The following is a 21357-nucleotide window of genomic DNA, read 5'->3' as shown; positions in this document are numbered from 1 at the left end:
ACATAACTTACTTATCTTTACCCCAAGAGAGATTAGTTTTTAATATAATTTCGCCAAATAAAAAAAAATAAAGTATGTTTAAATTAATAAAACATAAAGTTCATCTCTTTATATGTATTATAAAAAATATCATAAGAAAGAATGACATAACCCCAAAAGATAAAATTAAAACTACCCACAAATTCTTATCCAAATAAATTCCTTATAGTAAGTGGCTTACAAAGTTCTGGTACATTATAGTTTCGAGGCTTTTTGTTGCTTCTGTACAATTTTATTCAAGATAATGTGAGCTTCATCGTAATGTGGATTAAAGTTTTGTCTAACCTTTGTCCACCAGGTTGCAATATTAGGAAACTTGTCCTTAGCATCAAAACCTGCCATTCCTGAAAAATACAACATTAAAAAAATGTGAGCCGTCGTAGGACGCCTGGCAGATGTGAAACATCGTGTGTGTACAAGTAATATGCATAAACGGTGTGATGACCCGTCGCCACACCGTACACTCTACTACGCATAAAATATATATATGTATACCTTAGTATAGCGTGGCGACCCGTCGCCACGACAAGCGTCGCCACGCAAACGATTCGGTTTACAAGTGATCCTATAGATGTTTCACATCAAAAACATTTTCAACAATGACATATCAAAGGAATAAAATAGAACCAGTATTAAAAATAAGTCTAAGTAACAAGACCCAAAAAATACATCCAAAAAGATGTTCCCAAAGTTTTTTTTCGTAGGCCTTTTCCAAAATTTTACTGGTTTTAGTGTTTTAGTGAAACTCTTACTCTTGCTCAACCTGAAAACCCACAACTTTATTTCTTGCTGTTGTACACCCCTATTAGAACTTTTCTGGACGACTTGGGGTTACCTGGACCAGTTTGAGAATCTTCCGTACATGATATCAACATAATGTAACTGATATGGAAACATTTTTATGATAAGGTTTAACCTTCTATAGTAAGACAATCTAGTCTTACTATCTTATTATTATTATAAATGCGAATCTTTAGATGGATGGATGGATGTTTGTTTGAAGGTATCCCCAGAACGGCGCAACAGATCTTGATGAAATCTGGCACAGAGGCTACTTATAAAGATTTTTTTTAAATTCCGCGCGGACGTAGTCGCAAGCAAAAGTTAGTTTTTCCAAAATTCTAAAAAGGTAGAAAAGATAATCTTACTAGGTTGTTCCAATTCACATGCTGCCCATAGATCTGCAACGGTTACATTGTTACCAACAATAAAATCAGTGCCTCTACCCAACCATTTCGTCTCTAACAACTGTAATGCAGAAACCATACGCTCCTCATAGCCTTTTATCTGTTCTTCACTGGGTGTCCGTCCAAGTAAAATGGGATCCAGGTACTGAAAGTAATATTGCAAAAAATAAACCTTAATGTTCAATGCAACAACAAGTTTCGTGTTAAAAGGTTAGTTTGCTAAGCACTGGTAGAGTTGTTACATTCAATAATTTCTTTTTCAATTGATTATATCATAGCTGATAGTGTTTCCAACTAATAGGGTATTGTCAGAGCTGGGCATTAACTCGTTAATCCGTTAATCGTTAATTAACGAAGTTAACATTTTGCTTAACGGATTAACTTTTAAGTTAACTTCAAAAAGTGTTAACGCTTTTGTTAACTTCCGTTAAACTCAACTTCCGTTAATAAAAGTCCGTTAATCGTTAAATCAGAAACTTGGAGACGTGCTGTCATTTTGTTTAAATTACGCGCCACACCACGCTCGTAAGTTCAACTATGTTGGGCGACTGTCGGCGACTCGAATTGTGTACGAACGAGTTGATAATTGATATATGTGAAGTTCGCGTGCAAGTGTGATGCATCAGAGCGTCCGGGAAAGACGTGACCAACAGGACAAAATTAAAAGAAGGTTCGAAATAGTATATTTCATTACGAGTATATAAAAGCAAGAGGATGTAATAGACCACATTCCGAACGCTCTTCGTCCCTGCAACTTTTTGAGCAACTGTATTAAAACACTTTTATACTCGTGCTTTTTATTTAGCTTTTCCAAACTCGTGCGTTCTCTTTCCCAACTGTCAAAATAATGTCTATTAAAAAGAAAAACCCAACCACGAAGTTTTTACAAAAAAATATCATTGAAATTTTTTGATTCATGCAAATATTTCTAAAAAGAAGCTACTAATTTGTTACAATATCAGATTTAATGATTTGATTCAATGAATTGGGTTAGGTTTCATTTTATTTCATCTCATTAAATTTCATATCAATAAAAATAATCTACTGAACACTTAGCCGTTTCGGCATAGTTCCCTTTGCCTACCCAGAATGGGTGAAGAAAACAAAAAAAATCTCTGTTTGTATTCTTTTACAGTTGGCGCCATTTTTCAAACATTTTAGTTAGTTGAGTTTATTGTGTTTTTATTATTCTATCAAATTGCTTCATTTTTTCGCAACTGTATCAAAAATAGTTATTTAGTACACGTGCGGAACTGTCATTACAACTTGTTCCAACTATCAACCCTCACCTTCGGCTGCGCCTCGGCTCGGGTAGACATTTGTCGGAACTCTTTGCAATGACAGGCTTTCCGCACTCGTAATGAAATATACTATAATGCATTCATACTTGTCTCTAATACTAATGTGTTATAGAATGTATAGTCAAATTACTATATTAAGCAACTGTCGCCACAATAAGTATGAAATTAGTATGTATAATTTTGGTATGGTTAACTGTTAACGATTAACTTTAACTTGCGTTAAATTTTCGAGAATTTAACGCTTTAACGATTAACGAAGTTAATTTTTTAATTAACGAATTAACGATTAACGAAGTTAACTTTTCGATTAACTGTGCCCACCTGTGGGTATTGTTTGTAAAGCCATGTCTTTAACAAGGATTTACATGTTTGGGCAACATAAATGTTGTTAATTTAAAAATTTTCACAATAGATAAATATCAAATATAACAAAAACATTGCATACTATGCAAAGAGATAAGTACATAAATAAAAAAGTAATGAGATTAGATGGCTACAAAAGTAGAAGAAGACCAAAGAAAGCATGGATGTATTATGTGAAAGAGGATATGCTTTAGAAAGGAGTGATTTTAGACGTAACAACTGATAGAGATGCATAGCAGAGTAGTATATGCTAGGACAGCTAGGGACAAGGAGAAGTTGATGATATATGATGATGGTTGATATATTAGATTTTAAAATCTCCAAGTCATAATTACCTTAACTCTAAAGTACATAGCACAATGTAGTCTCAAGCCAACATGTTGCCACTCCAGGTACTCTTGAACCAAGGCACGAGTTCTACTATCTCTTGGGTACAGGGTCTCTGGTATGACACCTTCTCGGGATAGGTAGTTTATTATAGCAACACTAAAAATTATAACAAATATGATTAAAGACAGTTTTATTTATCTTACAATTGTTTATTTTATAAGTTTAAGCTACCATAGAGTTTAATTTGTATTTTATTTTTCAATATATACAAATCACCAATATTTCAGCTTGTACTTGCAGCACTAGATGGAGGCCTTCTCCATTACTCTCCATGATAATTATTGAGGTCCATCTTGTGGGAGGCCTACTGACAGCAATTCCTGTCTCTCCTCACTACTGATCATGCTATTAAAGCTACAGTAAAAACATACATGTACATGTACCAGCATATATTTATCTACTTCACCAGTCAGTTTAAAAAAATTCTAAAGAATTAAAAGTATATTCCTAACAATGTTATTTTTGAGTAGCTAACCTTTCAGAGAGTAGAAGTCCATTGTGATCGATCACAGGTACTTTTTGTAGTCGGTTAATTTTTGAAAATCCTTCGGTATAATGTTCACCTAGAACAGATTTTCAACAGATATCAATAGTCATAGAAATGACTAAATCTAAGTAAAAATACACTAATGCGCTACTTACAAAAAGTTATTTGGCTTATCAAAACTTTGGTACGAATAAAGATTTAATAACTTGACAAAGACAGACAAAGCCCAGTAATGAATGTAAACATGTAATAAATTTTTACACACTATTATTATTATATCTTGAGATTGTAAGATTGTATCACAAAACCACAAACATATAAGGTCAAAGTACGAATGAAACTTAAACATTATTGCAGCTAAGATAACGTAAAAATAAAAAATAAAATATTTCATCGTAATGTAAAAGATGTATTTAAAAACAAATAAGTACAACTTGCTATTAGTAATGAAAAGAGAAAGATTCAAAGAACTAAATATCATATTAACAAGAATTTCTAGAATAGGTTCAAAAGTTGAAAAAAGTTGGAAGTTTACCTTTGCGCAAATCCACATAATTTGATTCAAAATTGCATTTAGTTGCTTTTAACAATATATACAGAGCCCTTGACGGTTGCGACATAAGATCGTAATACAATTTTAATGCCATGTTATTTAAATATGTATAAAAGTAAAAAAATAACGAAATTAAAACTTTTCAAACTTTCATAAACAACTTTGATCATTTATTTGAGAATTGATAAGATAAACAACAAGTCTATGACACGGTAATAATAATACCATGAGTGAGAGAGATACAGTTATACCCAATTCCTGTGACGTGACAAAGACAGGGATAACTATCTTTTGTCCCTTTCTGCGTACCAGGCTTTGGGGCTTGTTTGGAACAAAGGTTGTCCCCTACAAACAACCTAGGTTGTCCCTAACAAAGTTTGACATTCGTGCTATTTTTCGAAAATTGTGAGTACTTAGTGGCTGTAATTGTGCAAAAATATTTTGATATTACAGTTTTAGTTAGGTAAAGTTTATAAAACATGGTATACTGCTGTATTGTTGGATGTAAAAGCCGTAGTGAGCGAAAAGAGGAAAACATAACCTTTCAATCGTAAGTACTGAAACTACGCACTTATTCACTTGTATCCATACAAAATAAGGAGGAAAATACAAACTAGTTGTTCTTTACAGTCTTTGTAATAACTAATATGTTAAAATACGGGTAAAATCAGCTAAAATAAAATAGTATTTTTCGAACATTATGCGCCCAAACGCAGATGTCATTTGTGTCAAATAATATACTGTAGATCTGGGGAGAAGCGGCCATATTAAACTTCTTTTCAAATTGGTTGGTTATTACCCGTAAAAATAATACCACCATCTTGTTGTAAAAATTACCCTGAATTTAGGGGAAATAAATTATAGTATGTATAATGTATATAAATGAAACAATTCACATTTTTATACTATTTTCAACAGATTTCAAAAGGAGTTTTTAATACTAGTATATGCTGTGTTTTTTTAAATATTCGATACTTTCTTATCCTGTTGATTTTAAAGAGTATGCTTTTTAATTTGTCCCATGTAAATTTTTATTTCTTAGAAATTACAATCAAAATAGTTAAATATTAAGTAGTTTTACATGTAGTGTTCACTGTAATGATTTACAGAGTAATTTAAAATTATATGACTATAATATTGGTATGTTTTTTGTAGCTTTTTATGAAGACTTAGGGCTTCGTGCATATCGAAGAAAAACAGGACATCGTTTGAATGCTCGTCTAATGGACCTAAGACTGAAGAGATGCCGCGCTTTGTTGAAGCGGTAAGCGGGAAAAAAATATCGGGAAATTCTTTTTTTGGAGTCACTCAAGACATCCTTGATTAAGGCAGCCGCCGATATTGACATGGACCTCGTTCGTGCTGCGATAGACGACTGGCCGAGCAGATTGAAGGCCTGTATTCAAAATCACGGAGGTCATTTTGAATAAACTTTAGTGTCTTAAGAATCTATGTTTTGTTAAGTTCATTTTGGTATATAAATGGTCACATAATGAATAAACTTGTTTCAATTATTTTATATTAAACATACTAAGTACATACATATTGACTAAGTATTACCAAAAAATCTGTTTACCTAATCTTAGTCACATAAACAAAAATTACGCATTGTTTGTTATATTTATTACATTTATTAATTACAATTTAATTGGGAATATATAAATTGGTATATATTAAATTATATCGTAATTATTCATTTTCGGGACAAAACAAATAACTGGTAACCCCAATCCTTTTACTTATATATAGGTATAGTCTATAGTACTCTCTATCTGTCCCTTACGGGTGAACGCGCATGCCATATCTATATAATTCTTCATCTGAGATAAACAAGGACAAGGGTTATAGACTATACTGATAATTATGAAGTTGAAAACATTTGTTTTAACCATAGACAACCTTTTTCTGCACATAACAAGATTTTTACTTCCATTTTTTGCGTAAATTTTATTCAGTTTATATTCCTATTGACCTATAATTTACTTGTTATATTGAAATAAAGTAACATAATGTAATGTAAGTATGATTGAAATCGAATGTAAAAGAGTCGATTGACAAACCGGTAATAGTAAAACTAAAGGACATCACTAATCACTACATATATATTTTTAGATCGACGCTGCTATTATAAACTTTAATATAAATAATACTTTATTATAAATAACATTAAATAATTGTATCATGGCTTCGGTGGAACTGTTAACGCCACATTTACCCAAGATCAAAATACCGGCTCCGCAGCAAATAGTTTACAAAGATGAATGTGTTTATTCATTTGACAATCCGGTGAGTTGCAAATTATATTATAACCTTTTACTTTTAATTTATATAATTACAGACATAAGATCGTATATCTTATCAGTCTAATGATTCAAATATTTTACATCCTTTATCGATATAAGGAAAAATAAAAGAAACCCTTTTAAATACTATTTTTATTGTATTGTGTCATGTCAACTTTCTTCCCACTTCTAGCAATAAATTAATTTTATAAACTGTTGACCGCAAATATTTAAACTACATTTAATTTTCAGACAAAAATTTAAAATAGATAAAAAAATGCTTAACATACATTTAAAGAGGTGCAATAGCATTTTCCTTAAAATATTTAGTGTTCATAAAATTTTTAATTGTTTGATATATGTTAGCTATTACATTGAATAAGGAAGACCGCATGCCATCCATAGAATAAGAACAAAACATAAGAGACAGAAATGTATCAAACATAACTGGAGTCCAAAAAAGTATATTGTACAGCAATTCTCTAGTCACATAAGTTTTCATGTTTGATTTTTTAACATCCATAACATGTATTTTCGTTAAAATTATCATAGAAATAGTTATTGGTATGAAAAAGCTTACAATAACTAGAACAAAGATATAAAGAAGCATATTCTTGCTATCGACATAACATATTTTCATACAAATATCATTTATTTTGGGTCTGCGTAATGATCTTGACTCATTTGTGTAAAGAAAATCTGTTTGATTATTATAACTGGCCAGAATATTTAAAACATTGTTCAAAATAGAATCAACCTTTTTACTTTCATTAAAATTCCGTAGTCCGTAATCATATACTTCCAGATATTGAATGGGTAATGCATAATCTGTATTATTAAAATGTGTGTAGTTTGGACATTTTTCAGCGGCCAAATTTAACATTGTAATACAGGAATCGTCAACACTTCTTTCTTCACCGGTTCCCAATATTGGTGTTGCTCCCATTGGATACATTAATAATACAATCAAAATTGGAATAATCCATTGTAAAGCTATAATTCCATATGAGTAATATCTTTTCCATACATCAAAAATTGTACCGATATTCAATTTTCTTCCGTCTCTCGATTCGTCAGCAATATCTCTGACAATATTTTCATCATCTTTTACTTTAATATCATGCAACAACTTATAATGCATATAATTATCAATTATAAGACTCAAAAAACTATTCACTAAAGACACTATTAACGGACCGTAACTTATCAAAACTGAAAAGAAACCACACTGCAATGATGAACCTTCAATCTTCGTCTTTTTCAACTCTGCTGTTCGTAGTTCCATATCTCTTGTAGTGATACTTGTTGAATTCAACTCGTATAATGATCTACTGATAAATGCTATACCAATACAAATTAGTAAAATATTTTCCGACAGCAATACTGAAGAAATTGTTGTCTGACTTTTCTTTAAGACTCTTCTTAAATTTAACATACTCAAACCGAAGCCACACAGGATTAAGAATACACCGAGGTACAAGTCCATAGTATTGCCCATTGTGATGTGTACGACTGCTTCCAAACAAATGTGCTTAAAGCCCCTATGTTTTTCGTTTGGTATAGTGATAATAGTTATCACTTTACGAAGTATAGGGGAACTTTTTATTTTAATAATATGGTAAATAGCATAGATAATACATTTTTTACATAAAATTCTTATTCAAAAATAAGTTTGTAATTCAGTTTTATTGTTAACTAAAATATATTACAAACTTCATAAAAAAAGTTTGTAAATTCAACCCTGTTGTTGACTGTTACCTTGAGGAAGATAATCATGTATGTCTCTTTCTTTCTTATATTATTTAAGTACAAATGTCGTATCAGTTACGTACGCCCGTATAATGCAGATAACGTACTTTTTGCTTAAAAAATCAATAATTTTAATGAATGTATTTCTTCTAATGATGTAGCATTTTTAAGGCATACGTTATTGCATGTATATTAATATGTATAAATGATTGTTTTAATAAAAATATGAAAAGCTGCTCTTAAAGCAATCCTTACTATCCTCACTTCCTTACTAAAATGTAAATGAAAAATATTTTTTATCAAAATCGAACCACCAGGGGCGGAGCATCGTGGTAACACACATAAAAAAACATTCGAATTGATAACCTCTTTCTTTTTGAAGTCTGTCTGTCTCCTTTTCATGTCAAAACTACTGAACCAATTTAAATGAAATTTAGAACACAGATAGTCAAGAGACTGAGAAAGGACATAGGCTACTTTTTAATCCGAAAAAGTTTTGTAAGGGGTTAAAAAACGGGAATGAAAAGTTGTATGGAACTATCGTTATTTTTTGCAGCTAGAAGCTTGAAAGATATTTTTTAGGTTGTTAATTTGATAAATATGAATATGACATTCTTCATTGAAGACAGTATTTCACTCTGATGAACCGGGCACAACTAGTAGTCTAATAAGTGCAATTTAATAAACCTATAATTTATATCCAACCATTTCCATATTTAACATGCATATTGTCACATATCCACTATTTATTTTAATATTGACTATGTTTAAAATGTGACTGTTTACAGGAGTCAGAAACAGGTCTGTATGTTTCACTCACATCTTTCCTTGGCTTCGGGCGTAACTACGTAGAACAGTACTTTCAGAAGACGGGCAATCCTGTATTCCTCCACATACAGAGGGAGAAGAAACCTGTAAGTATACAATGCTTTTTACTTACTAAGAAATAAGTAATTAATTTACTTATTTTTTAGTATTGTAGGAGTACAGTGCTGTCCAAACTTTATGGTAGCCGACAATGTGACACGACATGTACACAAAATACTTTAATGCGGGGCATTCGCGTTCTCGTTCGCGATTTCTCTACTCGCATTGACTTTCATAGGAAAGTGGATGCCAGGAGTCGCCAGTCGATGTCTTCACATGCGCTCGCAACTAATCATGAAGACTTTTTGACGCAACTAATCTTATAATTCTAATTATTTGAATAACTTATGAGCGTAAATTCCGCGTACTTATGAGCGTACTTATGATCGCCTGTTGCATAAACGACTGGCCAGATTTTGACGAGTAATATGTCATTCAATTTATCTTCCCCTGAGTGTCATAGGTCTGTCCAGTTATTTCTTTTTTTAATTAAGATAAATAAAGTTTTACAATAATAATATTACAGATACCAGAACCGGAAGTGACTGGTGATGGACCGGAGAAAAAGATCACTCGTCTCGCTATCGGAGTGGAGGGAGGATTTGAGCCTGATATTGGCAAGCCAAAGTACACCTACACTGACCACTATAATATTGTGGTATTGCCGGGCTTCTATACATACCCCTGGCCAGATCCAACACTGCCTGAAGTGGTAAATATATCTTATCTCTCTCTGACATCTTATTCACTCTGTATATCTCTCCGACTATCTCGCTCATTATTAACCAGCTTTTATGAACTGAATGGTAATTTCAGTGAAACTTGCATTTTAAGATTAATAACACCTTTATAATAAACTAGCTTTTACCCGCGACTCCGTCCGCGCGGAATAAAAAAAAAATAGAAAACGGGGTAAAAATTATCCTATGTCCTATTCCTGGTTCTAAGCTACCTGCCCACCAATTTTCAGTCAAATCGATTCAGCCGTTCTTGAGTTATAAATGGTGTAACTAACACAATTTTCTTTTATATATGTAGACTAGCTTTTACCCGCGACTCCGTCCGCGCGGAATAAAAAATAGAAAACGGGGTAAAAATTATCCTATGTCCTATTCCTAGTTCTAAGCTACCTGCCCACCAATTTTCAGTCAAATCGATTCAGCCGTTCTTGAGTTATAAATAGTGCAAATAACACGACTTTCTTTTATATATATAGAAGATAAATATTGTTTAAGATTGTTTATTAAATCTTTGTAGATAAAGAAATCGGTACAAGCAATTATAAACGCGGAGTCACCATTCAAAATGGCGGAGATGGCCGCATTACAGGGGACGTGGGATGGTGAGAGAAGAGAGGTATCTGTGTAAGTCGAATAATTATATTCTTTATCATTTTGTTATTCTGTTAAGGTAATATACTATGTTAGATATAATTAATATTTCAGTTAAAAAAAAATCTTATTAATCTTCTAGGCATGCAGTAAACTTGCAGCAGTTGGATAACAATGTGAAGATCCTACCTTCGGGGTGGAAGTGTGACAAGTGTGAGCTCACCACTAATCTTTGGCTCAATCTCACTGACGGCTCAATACTCTGCGGTAGACGGTTCTTTGATGGCTCCGGTGGGAATGATCATGCTGTAAGATCCATGTTTTTTTTAAATATTAATATGTCCTGTCCGATTTGTACTGTATCTAAGTTCTACCATAGAAATGTAACTTGCATAAACTTTAACTAAATTTATTGTACTAAATGTTTCTTTTACATTTTTTATCAGAGTTAAACACATTTATGTCTAGAAATGAAATCTACAGAACAAAACTTATCTAGTTTATTACACACTTTAATTAATATTACACTTTTTGTTTATACTAAGCCTCTGTAATTATCTAAAAAAAAACATAGTTGTCCACTAATTTTTGACCACTAAAACTAATATGAATTGTATTATATGTAATGAAATGTGTGAAAAATACTAGTTGTCTCGAACTCCGTCCGTGCGTAATTAAAAAAAACGTATGTAGCCTTTGTGTTCTTCCAGACTAAGGTCTATATCTAAGCCAAATTTCATCAAGATTAGTTGAGCCGTTTCAAAGATACCTTCAAACAAACATCCATCCATCCATCTATAAAAACATTTGCATTTATAATATTAGTAAGATAGCAGAAGACATCGCATGAGACATAACTCTTAATGATGTTTTAAATGTTTTTTTCTCTCCCAGGTGGAACATTATCGTGAAACCGGTTTCCCATTGGCTGTCAAACTGGGCACCATAACCCCAGATGGGAAAGGTGACGTTTTCTCCTACGCAGAAGATGATATGGTTGAAGATCCATTCCTTGCCGACCATCTGAAGCATTTCGGCATCAATGTACAACAGTTGCAGAAGGTTAGTACTAAATAATCACACGTTTTTTATAGGAAAGAGTTTATAATAACCACTTGATTAAATAAAAAAAAATACCGATGTATCATAAGTTTTCTCCGCGACTTTGTCCGCATGGAATTAAAAAAGAAACTTGGCATGTCTATATCGACGCTGGAAAGCGTAAACGCTGTAACCCCGAAAGTATGAACTTTACAGGAGAGCCAAAAAATGATAACTCGTGAGCTGATACGCCTACAAGCATGCGGTATTTAGCAATGTTGTGTAGTTTGTGCTAACCTATAATAAAATCATTATCGTGTGAAAAACATATTCGCGATTTCAAGGGTTACAGCGTTTATGCTTTCCAGCGTCGATATGTTCTTCCAGATTATGTTCTACATCTGTGCCAAATTTCATCAAGATCCATTGAGTCATTTTGAAGATACATATTAACAAACATCCATCCATCCATCCAAACTTTCACATTTATAATTTTACTAACTGTCGCCGGCGACTCCGTTCCTACGGAAGTAAAAAAAACTTATTAAGTACCCTAAGTGTTCTTCCAGACCATGTTCTACATGTGTGCCAAATTTCATTGAGATACGATTAGCTGTTCTGGAGATACTTTCAAACAAACATCCATCCATCCATCTAAACATTCGCATTTATAATATTAGTAAGATAATGAAATGCAACACTAAGCTATTTTTTCTGTAGACGGACAAATCTATGGTTGAATTGGAACTGGAGTTGAACCAGCGCTCCGGAGAGTGGAACACACTGCAGGAGTCTGGTAGCGAGCTGCGGCCACTGCATGGACCTGCTCTCACTGGTCTTAACAACCTCGGCAACACATGTTACATTAACAGTGTAGTCCAGGTATCACATTTTTACTACTTATTTACAATACTAACTTTTCCCCGCGACTCCGTCCGCGCGGAATAAAAAATAGAAAACGGGGTAAAAATTATCCTATGTCCGTTTCCTGGTTCTAAGCTACCTGCCCACCAATTTTCAGTCAAATCGATTCAGCCGTTCTTGAGTTATAAATAGTGTAACTAACACGACTTTCTTTTATATATATAGATTTACTATTTACTATATTATATTTCGATGGCTCTTATGAATAAGGGCACATGTACAAATTGACAAATTTTCAGGAGAGGCTCTTTAAGTTTCAACTATATAGGAACAGAGGCCCCTTAGACCCTTTTCCTTCAGCAAAATAAACATTTACAGGTGTATATGTGTATTTTGTTTAGTAAAATAAGAGGTAGCTTTAAACAAATAAAAAACTAAAAATCATCAATTTGTTACTTTAGTCCAGGGATTCCCAAAGGGGTCGATATCGATCTCAATGGGTCTTAAAGCATTGCTAATTCTCACTCTGTCTTCTATTGACCTAAGTCAGAATTAATAATAATAGTAATAATAATTGATCTTAAAAGTAGGTAATTTGTCCATGGGGGTCTGTGGTAACGGTTCATTTTGGAAAAGGGGGTAACTTGTCCAAAATAGTTTGGGGATCCCTGTTTTAGCCTTTATACATAGGAATGTAAACTATTATAACTATACTAGGAATGTAAACTATTTTGGACAAGTGACCCCCTTTTTAGGCCCCCTTTTTTTGGTGACCCCCATCGATATAATATTATGTAACCATTTTTTATATATTTTGTATTTAAGGTAATGTTCAGAATGCCGGACTTCATCAGGAGATTTGTAGAAGGTGCACCTGAAATATTTTCCACGTTCCCAGAAGATCCGGCGAATGATTTTAATGTTCAAACGTAAGTTTTTTTTAAATGCGTGATTTATTAATAAAAAAACCATAATGTTTTTTTTTACTTTTTAAATCGTTTCTGAGATTAGCGCTCACAGAAACAGACATTTAGCATGGTAAAGGCCCATTAAAACGATTTTTTATTATTTAAAATATATGAACAGTTAATCTTACTAATATTATAAATGCGAATGTTTGGATGGATGGATGAATGTTTATTTGAAGGTATCTCCGGAACGGCTCAACAAATCTTGATGAAATTTTGCAGTCTGGAAGAACACATACACTACTTATTATATTTTTTATTAATTGCTTGCGAACAGAGTTGGGGGAGACAGCTAGTTTTACTATAAATGTTAATTTTAATATGTTTGTTATACAATTGCAGTGCCAAGTTGGGCGTGGGCTTGCTATCTGGACGGTATTCATTCCCAGAAGTGGGAGGGATGCAGCGCGGTGTGTCTCCACACATGTACCGGCAGCTGGTGGGACGAGGACATCCTGAGTTCATGAGCAAGAGACAACAAGATGCCCACGAGTTCTATCTGCATTTACTTACTCTTATTGAGGTGAGTATATTGAACCAAGTACTGTACTAATAGCAAACTTAGTAACTTAGTAGTAACTTTAGACCAGTGATTGTCAAACTTATTTCTTTCACCGCCCCCTTTGGAAATCAATTTATATTTCAGAGCCCCCCTAATTTTTATTCAGCTCTAATTTACCTAAGTTAAAAACCACAATTTCATTACTTTAATTAATTTCAATGCCCTCCATTTTTTGGACCCCTTATCGCTCCCTCCTAGTTTTCAAACACCCACTTTGGGAATCACTGCTTTAGACGGTCCGCTGCTCGTTTGTCCCTATCTCCTATAAAAAAAAATCTGGGCATGGTACTCCTTCCCCGAAGTGGACTTCTTTCTAATTCCGTGTGGAATTGTAAAAAAACTTTATTAGATCCTATGTATTCTCCGATAGTGTGTTCTGCATCCATTAAATTAAAGATTATTTTCTCAATTTAGAACAATCATCTTAAGAGTATTTATTACATTATTTATCTTATTTACTTTGTAAAACTTTTCTGTTTTTCTGTTTGTTTTTTTATATATTTTTTTTTATAGTTGTGTTAGGCTTTAAGTGTATTACATGATAAAATCTACTTTGATGTATGTATGTATGTTCCATGACAAATTTTAATGGCTGTTCTTGAGATACTTAAACATCCATCCATCCATACATAGACTAAAAACTTCATCATCAGCTCACTATACGTCCCCACTGAGGTACTCAAAGCCTACCCTAAGTTAGGGGTGACTAGGACATAATCAACCATAGCCAAGTGCGGGTTGACTTCACACTTATAATTGAATTTCTTCTCAGATATGTGCATCATCCTGATGTTTTCTTTCATCGTAAGAACGTCGGATAGGAGTAAATTAATATTAAGATTTATTTCGGTGCAGAGACACAGTCGTCACCGTGTGAACCCTGCGGAGTGTCTGCGGTTCAGTGTTGAGGAGCGCGTGGCGTGCGGTGCATCTGGTGCTGTGAGGTACACGCGGCGAGCTGAACATCATCTGCCACTACCTGTACCACTCGCAGCAGCCACCAATGCGCAGCAAGTGCGGGACTATGAACAACGCCGTGCCACAGCTGAGGCCGTCGGACAGAGACTGTGAGTCAAACACACACACGGCATATATGTACATACTAGCTATTACCCTCAACTCCGCCCGCGCGGAATTAAAAAAAAACTTTTTAATAGTGTTACAGCTCGTTTCATTCCTATGATAAGGCATTATTGTATTGTAATTTATTGCATTGGAATTTATTGTTGCTTCCCCTTTTGGATTTACAATGTCGACTTTTTTGATTCCATCGTAAAAGATAGTCGGATTTTTTTTTTTGATACGAAGGAAATATTTTTTCACTTTTTTTTTGTATCAGCTGTCTTCAGTGACTTCTCGTGCGTGTAATTAAAAAAAGCACTCTATGTGTTCTTCCGTATGTTCTACATATGTGCCAAATTTCATCAAGGTCTGCTGAGCCGTTCCGGAGATACCTTCAAACAAACATCCATCTAAACATTCGCATTTATATATTAGTAAGATTTATACACGATTTTATGCATACACGTACATGTACGCATGTACGTACGTGTACAAGCATATACGTACACATGTACACTACACATATGAAAATATACAAAGACCCAGAGTACCGTTTAATAACTTATTCATAGTTGGGGAAACTCTGAACATTATCATATTACTTGTTAATACAAAGCGGTAGTGACTATAAACAGAAAAAGATTAACGAAAGACTGGATTTACAAAAAAAAAGTAAATGACTATGTTTTACTTATTTTCAGAGACCCATCACAAATAGTGCGTCCTCAGATCCCGTTCAGCGCGTGTTTGGAGAGCTTCATGCGCGAGGAGACTCTCGAGCAGTTCTTCAGCACAGCTGTCAATGAGAAGGTCACCGCCCAGAAGTAAATACACTTTTTTATATTACAAGGTGGCAAACGAGCAAGCTGCCACATGAATTCGCCGAAATGGCGAAGCGACCGCTGCCCATAGACATTCGTAATTGCAGATGCGTTGCCTACCCTCAATCAACGAAGGAGACGCACAAAAAGAGAATATTTAACCTTCCTATGCATCTCCTCCTTTAAATCCACTTCTCCTTCCCATCCTTTCCTTATAAGAAAAGGCTGGGAAGAGAAAGAGGACTAAAATTAGGCCTACGGCACCACACTCATTAGACACTATTATTATTATACACTTGTTGTTGTCTGCGACTTTCTCCATGCAAGATTTTAAAAAAGTAGCCTATAATATGCCCGCACGTATTAGCTATCTTCCCATACAAGTCCCGTCAAAATCCCTCCAGCCTTTCCTGAGATTATCTAGATCAAACGCGGCCTTGCGGATAGACATACAAACTGCCAAAAAAATTTAAAAATGGTTTTTTGTTATGTGCAAATACATTATGTGTATGAAATATATGTTTTTTTCGATATTTATTTTTACAGAATAACTCGTCTGGCGACGTTCCCCGATTACCTGCTGATCCAGCTGAAAAAATTCACCATAAAGGAAGACTGGACTCCTGCCAAGCTGGATGTAGCTGTTGACATGCCCTGGGAGGTACACTGACTCATCTTCTTATCTATACTAATATAGACAAGATTTTTTTTTAGTATTGAATAGATTCCGAAAGTATTAAACCGATTTGAGTTCTTTCACTGTTATGGCGCTGTACCCCACGGGGGACATAGTCTGTATTTATTACTAGTTTTAAGCTAAAAAAAAACTAAAAATTATACTATTGCATCCTTTTCTAAATACAGTCAAAATCTGTTATAACGACATCGAAGGGACTACTCATATTGAGTCGTAAAAACCGATAGTTGTAACAACCGGTGACAGGTATTAATAGGAAAGATATGTAATAACATTCAGCCAGGACCTTTGATTTTGGTCAATTTAACCGGTATGTTGTTCTAAACGATGTCGCCATAAACGGTTTTGACTGTAATTATATACGGCATTGTTTTAAGACCGGTAAAGGATCAAATATGTTTAAGAAACATCTCAAATATGGACAAAATCGCCAAACAAAGCTAGTGTTAAATCAATGAGTTTGATTTAGTTTTTTTTTAATCTTTTTAGGTAGATCTAAGCTGTCTGCGAGGTCGTGGGCCGCAGCCTGAAGAGACTCTGTTGCCCGACTCCAGTCCGCAAGCTGCACCACCGCAGTACGACGAGACAGTACTTGCGCAACTTGTTAGTAACTTAGTACTCTAATAATTATACTTTTAGTTGTTGGTTTCTGAGATTAATATCCCTGTATAAAATATACTCTTATCGCTGATTTGTTAAACATTTTTGGTCTCAGAAACCAACGATAAATGCAATAATTAATTTCGAAATAATTTTTCTTATGTTAGTTATTTTCAGCTTCATATTTAACAATACTTCGGAAATGTAAAGTAAAACAATTTTCGGAACAAATGTTGGGTTCAATTGTATACAGTCGAACCTGGATAAGTGAGAATCCAAGGGTCCGTTTTTTATCGCTTATAAAGGTTTCTCTACAATTCGTATTTCTTGCTTATGGAAGTGTTCCGAAAAATGACTTTCGCATCAATTATTCTATGATAAATATATATCTAATATATAAAATTCTCGTGTCACAGTTTTCGTTCCCGTACTCCTCCGAAACGGCTTGACCGATTCTCATGAAATTTTGTGAGCATATTCAGTAGGTCTGAGAATCGGCCAACATTTATTTTTCATAACCCCCCCCCCCATTTTTTAACTGCGCGCGGACGGAGTCGCGGGCGACAGCTAGTCTATATATATAAAAGAAAGTCGTGTTAGTTACATTATTTATAACTCAAGATCGGTCGAACTGATTTAGCTGAAAATTGGTGGGGAGGTAGCTTAGAACTAGGAGATGGACATAGGAACTTTTTTATTTTGTGTGCATTTTTTTATTCCGCGCGGACGGAGTCGCGGGTAAAAGCTAGTATATATATATATATATGTGTGTGTGTGAATGTGTTTTCAGCTGGACATGGGTTTCCCTGTGGAGGCGTGCAAGCGTGCACTTTACTACACGGGCAACACAGGCCTAGAGCCCGCCTCCAACTGGCTCATGGAGCACCTCACCGACTGGGACTTTGCCAACAAGTTTGAACCTCCCGGCTCACAACCATCAGGTACATACATACATACATACATACATGACTCATAAAAGTCCATTGAGAAGATATTAGTCGGTATGGGTCTTATTTCAGTAGGTGTTTGTCTCTAAAGGTCTTTATTCCCCCTCATAAATACCTTTTTTTTTCCAATATTTTTCTGTGCAATTCAACTAAATAATTTAGTTTGAATTGAAAAAAGTTACCTATAATTGCCTATAATATAATTTTTTTTTTCTTTAAAATACAGTAAATAGATATTGGCAATTTAATATCTTCTGGAGCGTCGGTGGCTCAGGGGTTGAGCACTTGACTTGCAATCTGCAGGTCCTGGGTTCGAATCCCGCCATGTACCAATGTGTTTTTAAATTATCAATTTACATATGTACATTTATCCGACATTCTTACGATGAAGGAAAACATCGTGATACAACCTGCACATATCTGATAAGAAAATCAATGATATGTGTGAAGTCAACCCGCACTTGGCTATGGTTGACTATGTCCTAGTCACCTCTACCTTGGGGTAGGCTCCGAGCTCCTCAGTGGGGACGTATAGTGAGCTGATGATGAATTTAATCTTAATATATATAAATCTCGTGTCACAATGTTTGTCCTCAATGGACTCCTAAACCACTTAACCGATTATAATAAAATTCGCACACCATGTGCAGTTCGATCCAACTTGAGAGATAGGATAGTTTAAATCTCAAATTATAGTCGCAATTTTAATTTATTGCTAATTATTTGTCTGTTATTATTTGACAGTCACAATTATCTGTTAACTCCAAATGATTCTAACAGATGTCGATACCTTTCGACTGGGTCGAGTAAGTAATTAATAGATGGCGCTGCTATGGTAAATCTACGAACGTGTCATATAAGCTTATTAACTGCGCGCGGACGGAGTCGCGGGCGACAGCTAGTATCTATGTAGATAAAGCTACGGATCATAGCTACCAAATTAAATAATCACTGACCCCATTAACATCCACAATTTCGCAAGCACAGCCTTTTTACTTGGAGTACAGTAGGTGTCAGATATCTTAACGGATCTTAACTTCACACGAGTCGCTGAGCAGAACACAATATACAGCGCACTGATGACCTTGGTCCGTTTAGATATTTGAAAAGAACTATACTATAACTATGTTGTATCAGGTGGCGCTAGTGTAGCAGTTGATGAAGCGAGCGTGGCGAACATAATATCAATGGGGTTCACGAGACCGCAAGCGGAGAAGGCGCTCCGGGCTACCGAGGGCGACGTGGGCCGCGCCCTCGACTGGATCTTCAGCCGCGCAGACCAGCTCGACTCCGAGGAGGAGGCACCTCCTAGGGAAGACCGCACACTCGGCTGTAGAGATGGACCAGAGAGTAAATATTTTTTTCATAGTAAAAATAAACAAACATGTGACCACTGCTTACAAATAATATGCACATTAATATCCCTTGTATTTCTTTAATTTTTTTTTTTTTTTAAATTTGAAAGTGGATAAAAAGTTTCATATATTGCAAAAAGGCAACTTGTTTCTAACTGCAATATATTATGTAATCTTTATATGATTACTAAAAAAATAGCATTAAATGTTTTTTATTTACGATTGACGAATGAGATGTTATAAGAGGTCTGGTTTAATACAAATACAATTTATCGGTTGGTCTTTCACCTTCGCACGTGCGGAATTAAAAAAAAAACTTAGTAAATAGCTAATGGATTCTTCTAGAATATATTCTATATCTGTGCCAAATTTCATCAAGATATATTCATCCGTTCCGGAGATACCTTCTAACAAACATCCATCCATACATGTACTATGTGAATCTGCTGCAGAGTACAAGCTGATTGCGTTCATCTCACACATGGGCACATCGACAATGGTGGGACATTATGTATGCCATGTGCTGCACGAGGGACGTTGGGTCATATTCAACGACAACAAGGTACTGTACAACACATTTCATTTATGTCAATCTCTCCTGTTTCACTGGTTTTCCTTTAAGTCTAAATAATTGGATAGCTATATAGATTTCTAATTAGCGCGAAATGTCATAAAATGCTATTATTCTCTTATCTTAGGTTTCTGAGAAAAATCCCCCAATTGATCGCTGTTTTGAGTATTGTGTTTTTGGTCTCAGAAACCAACGGTTATTTAGTTAAACGAGAATAATTCTCAATCCTTAGTTTTGATCATGAGATATAATTTGGTTTTTTTTATATCATAAGGTGGCAAACAAGCAAACGGCCACCTGGATTCGCCACAATAGCGAGGCGACCGTTGCCCATAGACATCCGCAAATGCAAATGCGTTGCCTATCTTTAATTAACAGAGAAGGGTACGCACAGAAACAGGATATTTCTCCTTCCTATGCTTCCGCCAAATCCACTTCCCATCCTTTCTTATTAAGAAAAGGATGGGAAGGGAAAGAGGACTAAAATTAGGCCTCCGGTACCACAATCATCAGACTGTACGCGGAATTGCTTCCACTTCACGCCTATCTACTGTGTGGTCGTGGTATGGCACCAGTTGATCCGGCCAATTCGTGCACAGAACTGTTCGTTCGTTCGTCAAAACTGTTTTTTAATGTTTTCAGGTTGCTCTCTCAGAAAACCCACCAAAGGATTTGGGTTACTTATATCTCTATGAAAGGCTGTGATCTCAACCAAAAGCAATCAACTCTAGCATGTTTTAGACTGTGTGCTTGAACACAATGAAATGTTTGACTACTGCCTAGGATAATGTTTAACATAACCTATGATTTAATTATTATACCAGATAAAGTGTTTTAGACAAATATTTAGACAAAAGATTCTCTTCTCACTTAGAATAGATTATCATAAAGATAACTGTCACTATAAGGTCTAAAATTTATCATCCATGTTCTTTAACATTGTGGGTAACAAAACATATATGGGTAGGAAATAAATGTCCTCAACTATAAATTTATTTCAGGTATGATGGAAAGTCTGGTTAGACTCATGGTTCATGGTTATGTGTTGCCACAACACATGTACAAAAAAATATATTCTCTGTTTTTCGTTGTGAATGAATTTTGACACTTTTTTTCTACAAGTCCTTTGGCAGTGGACTTCCATGAAAAAAAAAAAGTTAAAGAAACTTGTACTTCAAGCCTTTTGTTTTCAACACTTTATTTGTGTTAGTCTCTGAAGTAGTTGAAATTTATTAAGTTAAAAAGCAAGAATAATAAAATTTGATTAAGCATTCGTCTTAAGTAAGTTAATGTATGAATTAAGATACTATTGTTTTTTTT

General features: G+C 34.5%; 2 protein-coding genes across 2 annotated transcripts; one reads left to right on the top strand and one right to left on the bottom strand.

Moving 5' to 3' along the window:
* Positions 1-206: 206 nt before the first annotated feature.
* On the bottom strand, positions 207-4497 carry LOC106712265 (glutathione S-transferase theta-1). Its single transcript, XM_014504764.2, has 5 exons — positions 4303-4497; positions 3756-3843; positions 3226-3376; positions 1188-1371; positions 207-383 (listed from the first exon to the last, which is right to left on the bottom strand). The coding sequence occupies exons 1-5, from the start codon at positions 4412-4414 to the stop codon at positions 235-237; spliced, it is 684 nt and encodes a 227-aa protein (XP_014360250.2). The 5' UTR covers positions 4415-4497; the 3' UTR covers positions 207-234.
* A 1930-nt stretch (positions 4498-6427) lies between these two features.
* LOC106712091 (ubiquitin carboxyl-terminal hydrolase 5) lies at positions 6428-20995 on the top strand. Its single transcript, XM_045680518.1, has 17 exons — positions 6428-6606; positions 9140-9265; positions 9745-9930; positions 10476-10582; positions 10692-10857; positions 11444-11611; positions 12311-12472; positions 13280-13383; positions 13765-13945; positions 14840-15051; positions 15748-15870; positions 16414-16528; positions 17054-17167; positions 17955-18105; positions 19249-19461; positions 19919-20028; positions 20680-20995. The coding sequence occupies exons 1-17, from the start codon at positions 6502-6504 to the stop codon at positions 20740-20742; spliced, it is 2406 nt and encodes an 801-aa protein (XP_045536474.1). The 5' UTR covers positions 6428-6501; the 3' UTR covers positions 20743-20995.
* The last annotated feature ends 362 nt before the right edge of the window (positions 20996-21357 follow it).

Source organism: Papilio machaon, chromosome 13 (genome assembly GCF_912999745.1).
Source record: "Papilio machaon chromosome 13, ilPapMach1.1, whole genome shotgun sequence".
Classification (NCBI taxonomy): domain Eukaryota; kingdom Metazoa; phylum Arthropoda; class Insecta; order Lepidoptera; family Papilionidae; genus Papilio; species Papilio machaon.
This window is presented reverse-complemented; position numbering and strand designations above follow the sequence as displayed.